Source organism: Palaemon carinicauda, chromosome 25 (assembly GCF_036898095.1).
Source record: "Palaemon carinicauda isolate YSFRI2023 chromosome 25, ASM3689809v2, whole genome shotgun sequence".
Lineage (NCBI taxonomy): Eukaryota > Metazoa > Arthropoda > Malacostraca > Decapoda > Palaemonidae > Palaemon > Palaemon carinicauda.
Window position 1 is genome coordinate 105420123 of NC_090749.1, and position 16223 is coordinate 105436345.

At 39.3% G+C, this 16223-nt stretch overlaps 1 protein-coding gene across 3 annotated transcripts in view; it reads right to left on the bottom strand.

Annotated features, from left to right (window-relative positions):
* Positions 1-2941: 2941 nt before the first annotated feature.
* Positions 2942-16223, bottom strand: part of LOC137618809 (dentin sialophosphoprotein-like) — a 75068-nt gene continuing 61786 nt past the window's right edge. For 2 of the 3 annotated variants that reach the window (XM_068349017.1, XM_068349016.1), the window contains one exon: positions 2942-3163. In XM_068349017.1, the coding sequence (XP_068205118.1) occupies positions 3125-3163 (39 nt within the window). In that variant the 3' untranslated portion in view covers positions 2942-3124. The remainder of the gene's footprint in view (positions 3164-16223) is intronic. The other variant, XM_068349014.1, reaches the window with a different exon arrangement.

A 16223-nucleotide genomic window follows, 5' to 3' on the forward strand; every position in this document is an offset into this window, starting at 1 on the left:
ATATTCCATAACAAATGTTGAGAGAGAGAGAGAGAGAGAGAGAGAGGAGAGGAGAGAGAGAGAGAGAGAGAGAGAGAGAGAGAGAGAGAGAGACTAAAATTTTTTACATATATATTCCTTAAGATGTTGAAAAATATAAAATATTCTTTTTTTAAAAATTTCCAAAATATATAATTCCTATCTTTTAAATTAAAAAAGCAATAAATTAAATTTTCTTTCTAATTAATATTTTAAAGAAAATATAAAAAAATAAAATTCTAAAAAAAACATTGAAAAAAATTTCAATTTTCATACTTCAAAAATCAAAATTTAGTATCCAAAATCTAAAATAAAATAAATAAAGATATCTATCTCCAAAATTAGAGCTAAAAAAATTGAGGTGTAATATTTTTTTCAACTTACAAATCAAAAATCAAAATTCTATTCTCCAAAATTGGAAAGAAAATTAAAATGATCTTCTAAATTAAAAAAAAAAAATCCAATGTATAAAAAAATCAAAATATCTAATCTGTCAAAGTTATAAACAAAATCAAAATTTCTAGTCTTCCAATTAATAAAATACTCCAAAAATAAAAGAATTTTTCTTATCTTTCAACATTTCCAAAAAAAAAAATCTTTTCCTAAGCGACTTTAACAAAAGATAATCATTTACCTTCAAAGACTCAGAACAAGGAAAATAAATTGCCAATGACCCGGATACATGTGAGAGAGAGAGAGAGAGAGAGAGGAGAGAGAGAGAGAGAGAGAGAGAGAGAGAGAGAGAGAGAGAGAGAGAAAAACTGTCTTGCATTGTAAGATCTTAAGAATTTCCTGAGGGTGAAAACCATGTCCTTTTGACTAACCCTCCTAATGCTACTACTACTACTACTAGTAGTAGTAGTAGTCTATGAACCAAAAGAATAAACTATCACTGATAATAGTGGTATAATTATTAACTAAATCCTTTAACAAGTCTTATTGCATGAGGTGTGTAGCTTGCTTAATGATGAAAAGAGAGAGAGAGAGAGAGAGAGAGAGAGAGAGAGAGAGAGAGAGAGAGAGAGAGAGAGAGAGAGAGAAGGTGTGGAGACCTCAGTGTATATTTAAATGTCAGACAACACCAGTGACCTTGAATCAATCTCTCTCTCTCTCTCTCTCTCTCTCTCTCTCACTCTCTCTCTCTCTCTCTCTCTCTCTCTCTCTCATACTGCAGTTATTCACATGGTAAACTATCTTATTCTGACAGGTTAAACATTCTTAAACAAACAACAAAACAATAAACAAAAGCCACAAACAGCTTCAAATGCCATCGATTCTACTCTTTGACAACACTGCATGACGTCACTGTGACGTCATAGATTGTTTTGCTTAACACCCACGTGTCGAGAGGAGGGGCTGCCCATATGTGCTATAAGGGCTCCTGTATTGGCTTCGATATTAAAGAATATAATTAAATTCTTATGTCAACTATGTTAATATATAACAAAATTAATAGCCAGTTATATTCAACTTTTGATTATAAATTAATTATTCAATAAAACTACAAAAAATGTGGTAAACAGTATGAAAAATAATTTTGTAAGAGACATTTTTATTTATTTGAAAAATTACTAAGATATTAATTTAATTTTACTTTAATCTTGGAAGAGAGAAATTAAAATTTTCATTTAATTTTAGAAAATAGTTTTTAGTTAATTTTGGATAATATGAATTCAATTTTTTCCAATTTTGGATAAAATTCTATTTTTAAATATTTTGGAAGATTAGAAATTTCAATTTGATTAATTTTATGATGATAATTTAATCATTAATTTTCTCAATCCTTCGATTATGATTTCTTTTACCAACTCCTGCAGCTTCTCCTCACTGTCTCCAATCAATTAAGTATCATTAACAATCAGTAATCCTTCCCCATTCCAGTGGAGTACTCAGTCCATAAGGATATTAATTCACATTGAAAAAAAGTCTGTTTTCGCCTGACTTTTGCATTTGTGGCTGACTCCGGCTCTTCGAGCCGTTTGAATAGCATTATTTTTATTATTGTTATTAATTTTATTGTTAGTATTATTACTACTGTATTGTTGTTATTATTAGTATTAGTATTATTACTATTATTATTATTATTCTTATTATTAATGTTATTGTTATTATTAATTTTATTATTATTATCATTATTATTATTATTATTATTATTATCATTATTATTATTATTATTATTACTATTATTATTATAATTATTTTAATTATTATTTATTATTATTATTATTATTATTGTTATTAATTTTATTAGTGGTATTATTAGTATTAGTATTATTAATTATTACTATTATTATTATTATCATTATTATATTATTACTATTATTATTATTATCATTATTATTATACACACCTAACTACAGTCGCAACGAAGATTCCGGGAGAAAGACAAAAAAACAGAGAACCAACAGTATCATATTAAACTATACCTAACCCCCTTCAGAAGTTCAAACTTGCAGCGAATGTTCTCATGTCGAACACACTGACACGAGTCCCTCTTCATATTTCATATTTGATATACCTATTTTAACGTTGTTACCGATTTTAAAATATTCTACATTAACTATTCACTGCTTCTCATGTACTGTAGTTTATTTATTTCCTTATTTCCTTTCCTCACTGGGCTATTTTTCCCGTTTGGAGCCCTTGGGCTTATGATGCTTTTCCAATTAGGGGTGTAGCTTAGCTAGTAATAATGAAACAACTGTTTTTATTTGTTTTAAACTGTATTACACAGTACTGGACAAAATACAGCACCTATAGTCAATTTTTTTAGCGAGGCAGATTTGCACCGACTCGCAGCAGTTCCCTTTTAGCTTGGAAAAGTTTCCTGATCGCTGATTGGTTGAACAAGATAATTCTAACCAATCAGATAGCAGGAAACTTTTTCTGAGCTAAAAGGACACCGCTGCGAGTTAGTACAAATGCGCCTCATTAAAAGAAATTGTCTATAGCATATTCAGCTATGTAACAAGGAGCAGCAAGTGGAGGCCAATATCGTTATATGAGTGAATTTCAAGTCCTTGTCTATTAATGACTCTTCCATTTGGTGTTATATAACTTCATGCGCTCGTTTCCCAGTATCTGGTGAATTGTAAAAACAATCGCTTCAGTCTTTTGTCTCAGGGCTGAAATACACACAATTGTTCTAGAAAGGAAAAAGGGGGACCTGAGAGTTATTTCCTTAACGTCTGGCTGTATTTTACAAAATTCTAGACGCATAAATAATCAACGAAGAAATTACGGTGTTGGAAGATGCCTGACAAATGTGGTCATGAGAGAGAGAGAGAGAGAGAGAGAGAGAGAGAGAGAGAGGAGAGAGAGAGAGAGAGAGAGAGAGAGAGAGAGAGAGAGAGAGAGAGTTATACATACATTACGAAAAGAACCACAGAAGACCCATATCGCAAAGGGATTTTACAGTGTCTTCGGTAATTATCAAAGCTTAAAGTTAAATTTTACCATCGTAATGATGTACAATACAACAGATTAACGACAGTTGATTAACCTTACAGTAATATTAATTGAATGAAGCATTCTCTTCTGTGGCCAGGAGGAAGGACAAAAACTCGTGTTGGAGAACTGTCTTAGAAATTACAGCACAGGGCCTTTGTAAGAATTGATGCGAACAAGATAATGTCTAAACCAAGGTGATTAACCCTTTTACCCCCGGGTTATTTGTAATTTCCAACCCTTAATCCCCAGGCATTTTATTTTTTCAAGCACATTTGCAATATATATTTTCTAAATTGCTCTAACAGCCTTAATTTTTGTCATAGAGAGGTCAGGCTGGTCTCATTCTCTTGGAAAATGCCTGAAGTTTCTCATAAAGTTATCAAAAATATGCAAAAAAAAAAAAATGTAAATAGCAGTGTTTTCCAAGGACGTACCAGTACATCCATGGGGGTAAAGGGAGGAGTTTTGTGAAACGTACCAGTACGTCCATTGGGGGTAAAACGGTTAATAACATATCATAAATTCTATCGAGATCTTTCTCAAAAGAAAACTACAGGCTAACACCTCTTTTTGGCGAGTTATTCTGAAAAGGACTGTATCAGTCAGTTAATAATTTACATGGATGAGCGATCTAGCATTTCATGAGATATGACGTCCTATATCTTTTTTGCAAATCATGAAGTACCGGTAACGTAATTTCGTGTCAAAGATACAAATGGAAGAACCAACGTACTTTTTTGGATAAAAGAGAAGTAACACAATTTTGTGTTGAAAACACATTTTCATTATGAAATAAATTTTTGAACATACTTACCCGGTAGTTATATATATAGCTATACGTTCCTAACGTCCGGCAGAAATTTCAAAACTCGCGGCAATCGCAGATTGGGTAGCCAGGTGTACTACCTGCGTGCCCCTAGCGAGGTACCTGGAACCATTCCATGATTCCTCAGATCTTCCATGCCTCTAGTCTCTAGAGGGGAGGAGGGTGGGAATTTAATTATATACAACTACTGGGTAAGTACAGTATGTTCAAAAATTTATTTTATAATGAAAATATAATTTTTAAACATAAGACTTACCAGGTAGTTATATATATAGCTGATTAACACCTTTGGTGGAGGGTTAGAGACAGCCAACATTATTGGAATTTTACTTAAGAGTTAATAAACAAGCTTAAGGGTTCGTACCTGATAAGGAAGCTGACTTCAATGAATTCCTTCATAATGTCCGCTTTCCTTATGAGATCCAGCGATCCACCCATGGGGCTGAAGACCTCTAGGAGCTGTCAAACCGGTCTAAAAACTTCTATGTGACAGGACCTCCTCCAATACCCTTGTTCCGGGGCGCTCTCAAGGAACAAAACGACCACCTGACTAAAGTCAATGATTGTGGAAGACTGTCGCAATCTCCACGAACAACCATAAAAATACAAAAATTCCAAGAGAAGAAAAGGGTATTAGGATTATGGGAATGTAGTGGTGGATCCTTCCCCCACTACTGCACTCGTTGCTACGAATGGTCCCAGAGTGAAGCAGTCCTCATAAAGAGTCTGGACACGTTTTAAATAATGTGAAGCGAACACAGATTTACTCCTCCCAAAGGTTGTGTCCATAATACTCTGCAACGATTTATTCTGCCTGAAGGCCACCAAAGTTGCTACAGTTCTAACCTCATGCGTCTGACTTAAAAACTCTTGCGGTCTGCCTTACTGCAATGTGCATGAGTTTCTCTTATCAAGAGCCTGAAGAAGAATGAAAGTGCATTCTTCGACCTCTGTAACGAGGGCTTCTAGACTGAGCACCAAAGAGGTTCTGTCTTGCCTCGCAACTTTTCCGCTCAGTCCAGGAAGAACTTCAGGGCTCTTACTGGACACAGGACCCTTCTCCAACTCCTCGCCAACCACATCCGAAAGGTTCGGAAACTCAAAAGCCATGGGCCAAGGTTGAGAAGAGCGTTTATTCTTGGCAAGAAAGCCTAACTGCAATGAGCCGATAGCTTTGTATCTCGAGGAAACCAACGTTTTAACTAAAAACATGAATCCCACTGACTCTTTTAGCTGTCGCCAGATTGACCAAAAATAGTGTCTTCATTGTGAGGTCCTTAAATGAAGCTGAATGCAAGGGCTGAAACCTGTCACTCTTAATGAACTTCAGGACTAAATCCAGATTCCAAGCTGGTGAATCCTGGAACTATGCTTTGATGTTTCAAACGATTAGAGAAGTTCCTGTAGGTCTTTAACATAAGAAAGGTCCAAGTGTTGGCCTGAATACGGTTGCTAACATATTCTTGTATTCCTTGATGGTAGAGGATGAAAAAATTACGTTTCCTTCAAAGATATAACAGGAAGTCAGCAATCTGAGTTATAGAGGTACTGGATGAGGAAACAGAGTTGACTGCACCACTCTAAAAACTTCCCACTTGGATCGGTAAACCTAGACGGTACACGTCCTTCTTGCTCTTGCAATAGCCCTAGCTGCTTCCTTCGAAAAACCTCTAGCTCTTGTGAGTTTTCAGATAATCTGAAGACAGTTAGATGAAGAGCTTGGAGATTATTGATGGTATCTTTCCAAGTGGAGTTGTTTGAGTAGAACTACTCTTAATGAAAAGCTTCTTGGAGTGTTTATCATCGATTCCAGAACCTCTGTGAACCACTTTCTTGAGGGCCAAAAGTGGGCCACTAGAGTCAATCTGGTCCCTTTGTGTGACCCAAATTTTTTGCATTACTTAGTAATGAATTTTGAACAGTGGAAAGCGTACACGTCCATGTCACGAGCTGTTCAACGTCACGTTCTACTTGATGCTTGACATCGTGTCCCGCTTGACGCTCGACGTCACGTTAAAGCAGAACCCTCGACGTCACGTTAAAGCAGAACCCTCGACGTCACGTTTGGCTGCTTGACTCCTTTGGTTAAAGCGGCTGAAACACGCCTTCTAACGATGGAGTTTTAAAGACGTTCGTTGTCAAGAACCTCTCGACTAGAAGCCTTAAGACGCTTGGCGTCCAGGTGTGAAGCTTCCTGATGCTCAGGGTCCAGGCCTGCAACTCTCTTGTTGTCCGCAGGCTGATAAACTTGCACGAGTGAAGAGAGTTCCTGTTGTATTGTATATCTTGCAGCATATTAAAATTAGGGTCCACTTGTTGTGGTACAGGAGACATCACATCTACCACAAGCTCGCTTTCTATGCTGTTTAAAGAGCGCGCAGAGCGCCCAGAAGACGATAACCAGACTGATGGAGGAGGAGGAGCATGAACCTAGGTCAAGCCAGGCTCAGACAACTGTCCTGCAACTGCGTGAGTTGGACATTTCTTGACAGTTGCTGATGTCCTTAAAGGACCCTTGGCAGGAGAGCTTTCTTCGTAGAATTAAAAACTCTCAGGACTGCTCCAAAGCCTACAACCAGAAGCTTGCGGTGTCACGATAGGACGGTGAATGACCGTGTCCACCTTCCTCTTCAGAGGTCTGGAAGCTTGACGCCAGCCTCGTCTGGGCGCTGCGTTATCCGAAGATGACGAAAAAACTTTTACCTCACCTTTCCTATGATGAAGGTGAGCGTCCTGGGAAGCGTCAAAAGGTAAAAGGTATGTTCGAGGAGGCGTCTGCTCGGGAGCTAAAGCCTCTGGTTTCTTTTTGTCATTCGACATTCCTTCTCCCAGGGGTTTGGGGAGCTTGGAAGAGAGCTATGGTCGATATTCCTTGGAAGAGGTCTATGGTTAGAACGTTTGACATTCCTTCTCCCAGGGTTTAGGGATAGAAGAAACACAGGTCCTAGCAGACACACCACCTATTTGAGGGATGGTGCTTAGGCCAAAACAAAGAGCCCAAAACTGGACAACTTCCTCCGATACACGAACCTTCAGGAATTGCTCGAAGTTCGGATGGATGAGGAGGTGGAAGTAAGCATCCTGGAGGTCTAAAGAAACCATCCAGTGGACCTTTTCTACTGTTGTAAGGACTGATTTCGATGTCTCCATGGAGAACTTGACTTCTAAACGAAGGCGTTGAGAGCAGTTACATCCAGGACCAGACAATCGCCTCCCTCTCCCAAAAGAGAGACATTTGATGTTGCATAGTCTGTCTCTTTGACTCCTCTCTGAATTTGGCAGAGAGGTCTATCAGAGTAACTAATAAAGGAGGTTTCACTAGGAAAAAAAATTTGGCATCCATCCTTTAGTAATAGCACGGACCAAAGGTCTGCTCCTCTCCTCTCTCAGGCTCGCCAGAATTAGTTAAGTCTGGCTCCTACTGTTGTCTGTGCGGTTTAGAGAAAAAGTATGCAGAAACTTTCTTGCTGATTAAGACACAAAAACCTGTGTCTTTGACCAACTCTTGAGGGAGAAGAGAGAAAGAAAAAAGGGGTGGTGCGTACCTCAATTCTGACTTCTGATTCAAAGTTATCCTGCCTCATTGCCTGCATTCCTTAAGAGACTCAGCGATCCACACAGGGGGCTGTAAAAGTCTCAGTGGGGCTGCCACAAGGTCCTCGACCTTAATGTGGCTAGACCTCCACCCTTGCTATCCTGGCATACCTGATAAGGAAGCTGGTTTCATAGGTTTTTATGCCTCATTTACCTGCATTCCTTAAGAGACTCAGTGACCCACCCAGGGGGCTGTAAAAGTCTCTGTGGGGCTGCCACAAGGTCCTTGACCTTAACGTGGCTAGACCTACACCCTTGCTATCCTGGCATACCTGATAAGGAAGTTGGTTTCATAGATTTTTGTCTCATTTACCAGCATTCCTTGAGAGACTCAGCGATCCACCCAGGGGGCTGTAAAAGTCTCTGTGGGGCTGTCACAAGGTACTCGACCCTAACGTGGCTAGACCTCCACCCTTGCTATCCTGGCATACTTGGATTGCATCCAGTCTCCCATCATCCTCAAAGCTCTATTAGATGATCGAGACAGCACCATCTTAGTAAACAGAGACTCCTTCGACGCCTTCCTTAGCGAAAACTCTGAAGGCGGGACGAGGAGCAGCAGGCACAAAATAATTCGGAAACTCTTCAGAAAAAACTCTCATGAGTTTCTATAAGTTAACCGAAGGATGAAGGAACTTAGGATCTTCTCCTACGAGAATTCCTCTAAAAGATAATGGAAAGGAGATTGTCGATCCTTTCTTCCTACAAGTCTCTAACCAAGGTAGAGATTTGTTTCCTAGGAGTTAACTCCTTAAGGTCCTGTAATTCTGGCCTCAATGGGTCCAGGATCATTACCTACTTTTACTTACTTTTAGGGGTTTATTTCTCGCCCTCCATTAGACACCAAGAGCCTGTACAGGCGGGCCTTGGTGTGTGAAAATAATTCTTCCAGTTAATATTTTCCTCTGTATATTTTCAGTTATATCACCTCGTATAACTATGTTCCAACGCTAGACGCTCGCGGTCATAGCGATCGGAACTAAGACGTTCTCGATCTCAACGTTCGGCCTAACTGGTGTAATCACAACATCTGAGTCCTGATGCTCGACGTCACGTCTAACAGGTTGCGTTAAGTCCAACTGTTGGATGCTAGACGCCATGCAACTGCTTGACGTTCGGCGCCAAATGACTCTCGGAACAATGACGTTCGCGGTTGAGACGCTCGGAACTACGTTTGAAACTCGGCGTCACGTCCAACCGCTTGACGCTCGACGTCACGTAACTGCTTGACGCTCGACGTCAAGTCCAACTGCAGGACGCTTGACGCCCTGCAACTGCTTGATGTTCGGCGCCACGTGATTCTCGGAACAATGGTGCTCGCGATTCAGACACTCAGAACTATGATGTTTGCGTTTAGAACATTCGCTCATCCAACAAGAGAGACAAAGAAGTTGCACTCAGTTCCAAACATCGTGTCAACTCTTACAGCATCGTTAGTAGTGCTGGACGCTCGACGTTCTACAGGAAGCTCGATGACGTCACGCTAATCATCCAATGACTTCCCGCTGCAAGCTCGATGACGTCACGCTCGGTGTTACGTGTCACGACTTCCAGCCACTCAACGCTTGGCGTAATATAGTCCATTCATTAACGCTCGGCGTCCTTCTTGATGCTAGCTATTTGTCTAGAAGGAAGTGAAATATGTAAGACGCCAGCTCTGTCTGTGAGCTGACTCAACCGACAGTGAAGATAACACTTTTACCTCGCCTTACAAACAGCGAGGGCGAGCGTCCTGGGAAGCGGCAACCGGAATGCTTGAGGGGACGTCTGCTTAAGCGCTAACGCCTCTCGTTTCCCTTCGCCGATCGACATTCCTTCTCCCAGGGGTTGGGGAGCTTGGAAGAGGTCTAAGGCTAGGATAACGACAGATTCGAGAAGACGCACCCTCAACTGACTGATTAAGATCACTGCACTAACTAGCACTGAAAATTTCACTTTTTAATATTCTTTCACATAAGACCAAAGGAAAGACATATAAGCCTTTTACCTTGTAAAAAGAAAGTACATCAAATGTGAAATATTAATTAGACCTGCCCGCTGGGAGAGATATTAATCTTCCGCCAAGGGCTTGAATAAGAATTCAATAGGTTATTTGATTAATATCAGACAACCCAATATCGAAACCAAAAATAAATAAGGATGCAAAGTAATTTGTGAGACTGTATCGATTGTCTGAGAACAACGTTGCGTAACTTTAACTGTACGCTAGTTTATTTGAACTCTGAAAATAGATCGATGATTCTCTAAATAAAGTATACTAATAGGACAAATATGTTCTTAAAAATAATATATTCCTTTTGTATTATAAGAACTTAAATACGTACTTTGGTTTTTAAGTAGAATTTTACTTTTCATAAATAACAATACAAAGTAATTTGTGATACTGTATCGATTGACTGAGAATTGCGTAGCGTAACTTTAACTGTACGCTACTTATTTAAACTCTGAAAATAGATCGTTTATCTAAATAAAGACCACTAATAGGAAAAATATATTTTAAATATATATTCCTTTTATATAAAAACTAAACTACTTCTAGTTTGTGAGGAGAGTTTTACTTTCCATTCTCTGTATTGAAAAAGAAATGAAAATGCAAGTCATACTACATAACTACGTAGATTACGTCGTATGATAGTGACGTCATGGTGTTGGCGGAGTGTTTACCTACCGCCATCATGTAAGAGTAGGTTCATTATTTTTTCAGTAGGTGGAAAAACCTCCTAATCCTACTCCTTTCAATTTATGAACATATCGATCATAACCCAACCACTACTCTGTCGAAATAAAACCAAACTAGCGAAAGCCAACAGTAAATTGTACATCACCAAGATGACTGCAATTATACAGGTTACAGCGAGTGAAAAATCCAATGATGTTGCCGGCGTGAATGGCAGGGAAGATCTGAGGAATCATGGAATGGTTCCAGATACCTCGGTAGGGGCGCGCAGGTGGTACACCTGGCTACCCAATCTACGATTGCCGCGAGTTTTGAAATTTCTGCCGGATGTCAGGGACGTATAGCTATGTATATAAATACCGGGTAAGTCTTATGTTTAAAATGGAAGAATAGACATAGGACTTTTTTGGGAGTTCACTTAGATAGAACACAACTTCCGTGTTTAAACTACAAACGGAAGAACTGACATTAAGAAGACATCAATGAGAGCACCGCGGGAAATACCGACAGAGTAACAAATATAAATAGCTTCCTGCAAAATTTGCATATTCAAAACAAAAGGAGGAATTAGTTTTGCTGACAACTAATTCTTTCAACAATCTTGGTTCACCAAACACACCAAAGATTTTACCGTTTACACTTGTCGTCAAGATGGGGACATTATCACAGATCGAAGTCTTGCATACAAAGCATCCAGAGGGTTTAAAATTCTCCTTAAAAAGATATTGAAGACTTTTCCAATATTTCAGGAACTTCTTCAATAAATGAATAGATGCTATACTGTATAAGACAGAAAAACTTTCAAAGCAAAATCTTTCATGTCCTACTCTTGCACAGATCTTAACCCATGGGGAAAAAGTAGAGGATTCCATAGCCTTGCAAAAGGAGGGAAAGAATTGGATGAAAAATACAATCCAAGAAGCAAATGTGAAAATAGGCGGTCTATAACCACAATTTGTATAAGGAGTCGGTTGCCCGATGCACCCTCTCTAATGCCTTCAATCAAAGGCATCCTCTTCCACCAACCCTTTTCTCTCCATATCATCCTTCAATTTATCTTGTCATCTAATTCTCTGCCTCCCTCTTGATCTTCTCCTAACAGGTTCCTTTCAAGCCCTCCTCACTCCCTCCCCACCATCCATTTTCAACACGTGCTCAAACCATCTCAGTCGTGACACTCTTCTCATGTCTGTAATCTTCACATCTGCCATTCTTCTTATTTCATCATTTTCCAATCTTTCAAACAGGATGAATGGCAGGCTCAATATTGAGTAGTACTGTACTGTATTCTAGAAGTTTTATTTCACCTGCGACCAGATTAGGGAGTAGTACTGTACTGTATTCTAGAAGTTTTATTCCACCTGCGACCAGATTAGGGACGAATCTTCCTAAATCAGGCAGTTGAGTCGTTGGAACTAAAGTTCAAAATTGCAGTGAACGTTGTCTTGTTTAACTAGGGTTGTAGCTTAGCTAAATGCTACTACTGCCACTAAGGGTCATTACGTATCATACCGAAGGGCATACAGCACCACGGAGGCCATTCACTCATGATGAAGTTAAGATGTCGGACAGCGAGAGGGAAGAACGAAATTTTAACTATAGGGTCACTGAAAACTCTTATTTGAGAAATACATACAGTTCATTGTGTGAGGAGAACATGTGAACATTGTAAATTATATTTACTTTATTTCTATGTAACTCATTCCTGACATGGTTTAGTTACCCCTACGCATTTTCTTGTTTTAGTTCATTTAGCTACTCTCATCGTTTTCTATCCTATCTATCGGGATCAATTTTCGTGACAACACGACGGGTAGACTTCTTTGGTGGTAATTACTTGTCTGGGCGAAAAGTCTCTTATTTCCTTGAGCAGCTTATTCTGAACTAATAAATTTTCTTGATCTTGGTTGCAAATTATACATTAGAATTTATGTGTATTTATTTATGTATGGATAACCTTCAAGTTTGTTTTCCTAGACAATTTATTGTCTGCCATGCACCTCCTTTGCCGATTTTTCATTCAATAAATTTACTATTGTACATGCCAGAGCTAGGTTTTATTTTAGCGAATATTCCCCTGGAGCTTTTTTTCTCGTTTGGGAAGAGGTAAGCGGCCTCTCGCTTGCAACCTGTCAACTCTACGACGGTAGCGCCGCACGGAACACTGAACTAGGTCAATCTCTCAGGGAGTCCCGTTTCCCCCTTTAGTCTCGTGTAGCCAGAATAGGAAGTAGCCCGCCTGTACCAGAGACAGCTCCCCTTATCTTAACCCTTTTACCCCCAAAGGACGTACTGGTACGTTTCACAAAACTCATCCCTTTACCCCCATGGACGTACCGGTACGTTTCATAAAACTCATCCCTTTACCGCCATGGACGTACTGGTACGTTTCACAAAACTCATCCCTTTACCCCCATGGACGTACCGGTACGTTTCATAAAACTCATCCCTTTACCGCCATGGACGTACTGGTACGTTTCACAAAACTCATCCCTTTACCCCCATGGACGTACTGGTACGTTTCATAAAACTCATCCCTTTGCCGCCATGGACGTACTGGTACGTTTCACAAAACTCATCCCTTTACCCCCATGGACGTAATGGTACGTTTCATAAAACTCATCCCTTTACCGCCATGGACGTACTGGTACGTTTCACAAAACTCATCCCTTTACCCCCATGGACGTACCAGTACGTCCTTGCAAAAAACTGCTATTTACATTTTTTTTTTTTTTTTTGCATATTTTTGATAATTTTTTGAGAAACTTCAGGCATTTTCCAAGAGAATGAGACCAACCTGAGCTCTCTATGATGAAAATTGAGGCTGTTAGAGCAATTTAAAAAAAAATATACTGCAAAATGTGCTTGAAAAAAAAATAACCCCTGGAGGTTAAGGGTTGGAAATTTCCAAATAGCCTGGGGGTAAGGGTTAACGACAGCGGTTACAAGGGAAATCTCGAGGACTGGGCCATGGACCTACAATTGACTTCGGCAAGCACCCAGTTTGGAGAGCACCTGGCCCATTGGGATCTATACCACACGAGTCAAAGAGGCGTCAATGTGTAGCCACATTCCCCCTCAGAGTTAAGATATAATTTGTTAAATTCTAGATCACTGTCTGGCATAGAACATTCAGGCAACGGTGCGGAGTTTATTGCAATCTTTATATCATTACTGTTTTGGTTTTGGTTTTTTAACCTTCCGGACACTGACTTTATATTCATTGTGTGTTTGACTACCCCTCATTTCATGGACCAATTAACCTTTTCGCCCCCAAAGGACGTACCGGTACGTTCTTGCAAAACACTTATTTACATGTTTTTGCATATTTTTTATAACTTTATGAGAAACTTCAGGCATTTTCCAAAAGAATGAGACCAACCTGACCTCTCTATAACAACAATTAAGGCTGTTAGAGCAATTTAAAAAAAATATATAGCAAAACGTGCTGGAAATTTAACCTTACCTTGGGGGTAAAAGGGTTAAGTAGACGCATAGTCTAAGGTTATTTTATGGATTTTTCTAAATCCTTCCATTCACCGGATTATCGACGTAATTTGTCGAATCTCCTCGGTTTTATGTTTAGACTAATCAATTGTTTCGTTAAGCTAAATGTAAACTGGTACGAATAAAGGTCAATACAGGCGACTGGCATCTCCACTTTCTTTATCTACCCTAATTCATTCGTGTACATTTACTCTTTTCTCGAGTTTAAAATATCAGGTAAACCGTTCAGGACATTTATACACACATTTTGGTCCCTCCCTCGATAGATAGTAAGATTATTACATGCTCCAGTTTGAGGCAAAGAATCCGAATTAGGTATGACTGGTTGAAACACCACAAAGTGATCTCCTACTGTAGTTGTTGAAGTGAACGATCATCCTTCTAAAATTAAGCCAGCAGGTGCAGTATTGTCTTTAAATTTAATTATTTTCTCAAGCACTCTCAATCGAGGTGTACTATTCTGAGCTCGGAGTAGCGCCTGGGCGCTGAGAAATCAAATGTATATCCTTCGCTATCTGGACTTAAAAAACCGTACCTCTAGATTTGCTCCCTGGCGTGGGAGTGACGGCACTCCAGTCCTCAAGGGTTAGGATACTAGATATCTGGGGTGGGGAGGTTCTCCCAGAAAAGTACGTTTCCCACACTTATTTTATACATCTCATGTGTTCTAAGATGTATAAGAAAATACACGGTAGTTTCACCAGGCAAACGAGTCCTTTCCAGACAGCAAATAATCCTCAGAGAATAGTAAGAATTGCAAGAAATACGAGCACATAAAAAAGAACAAGAAACAACCCACTTGGAAAGCGACAAAACTTTGAAACCGACGTTATGAATAACACGTTCGTGCATGTTTGTATCAGACTAGAAACGTGGAGAAAGAATTCTATATTGTATATTTAATTATTATCATTACTAGCTAAGCTACAACCCTAGTTGGAAAAGTAGGATGCTGCAAGCCCTATATGGACTTCAACAGGGAAAAATAGCCCATTGAGTTAATGAAATAAGGAAACGGGGAGATTAGTGCGCCTGAGTGTACCCTCGAGCAAGAGAACTCTAACCCAAGACAGTGGAAGACCATGGTACAGAGGCTATGGCACTACCCAAGACTAGAGAACAATGGTTTGATTTTGGAGTGTCTTGCTTATCATAACTAAAGTCTCTTCTACCCTTTATCAAGAGGAGAGTAGCCACTGAACAAATACAGCGTAGTAGTTAACCCCTTGAGTTAAGAAGAATTTTTCTGTTATCTTCGCATTGTCAGATGTATGCGGAAAGCGGAGAAGATGGAAAGAATATGCCAGACTATTCGGTGTATGTGTAGACAAAGGGAAAATCAGCTGTAACCAGAGAAGGATGTAATATGATAAATAGTACCTGGCTAGTCAAAGGACCCAATAACTCTCCAGCGGTAGTATCTCAACGGGCGGATGATTCCCTGTCCACCCTACTACTACTACAGTGCTGTACATTACTTCAGTTTTCTTCCATTTTTTATTTTGACAGAAACTGGATTCTACTGTTCATTTTTAAGTGACAAAAGACGGCTTCTCAAGATTCATTTTACACATTTTCGCTGGCATACAGGTGGCATTTATTATTAGAAAAAATGTCTATCTGACAAGGCCAAGAACATTGCTGTGTTGAGAAACTGATGTAGAAAAATCTTCTTCCTTACTCAAAAGGCTTCACTACTGCACAGTAATTGTTCAGCAGCTACTTTCCTCTTGGTAAGGATAGAAGAGCCTCTTTAGCTATGGTAAGCACCTCTTCTAGAAGGACACTCCAAAATTAAACCATTGGATAATCCCATAGCCTCTGTACCATGGCCTTCTACACCTTGGTTTAGAGTTCTCCAGCTTGAGGGTACACTCGGGCACACTACTCTCTGTTTCCATATTGCCTTCCCTCACTGGGATATTTTTCCCTGCTTTTCTAAATAGGGTTATAGCTTAGCTAGTAATAACAACAATAAGAAGTACAGGAGCAAAATTGTAATTCTGAAATCAATCGCAACATAGAACAAACTTACCAGACAAAGGCTTACCCCTAACACATAACTACACATTCTCCAGAGACTACAAACCAGACATTCAGTACTCACATTGCTCGAAAGAGACAGTCCAACAGCAACACTTACCTGGAACA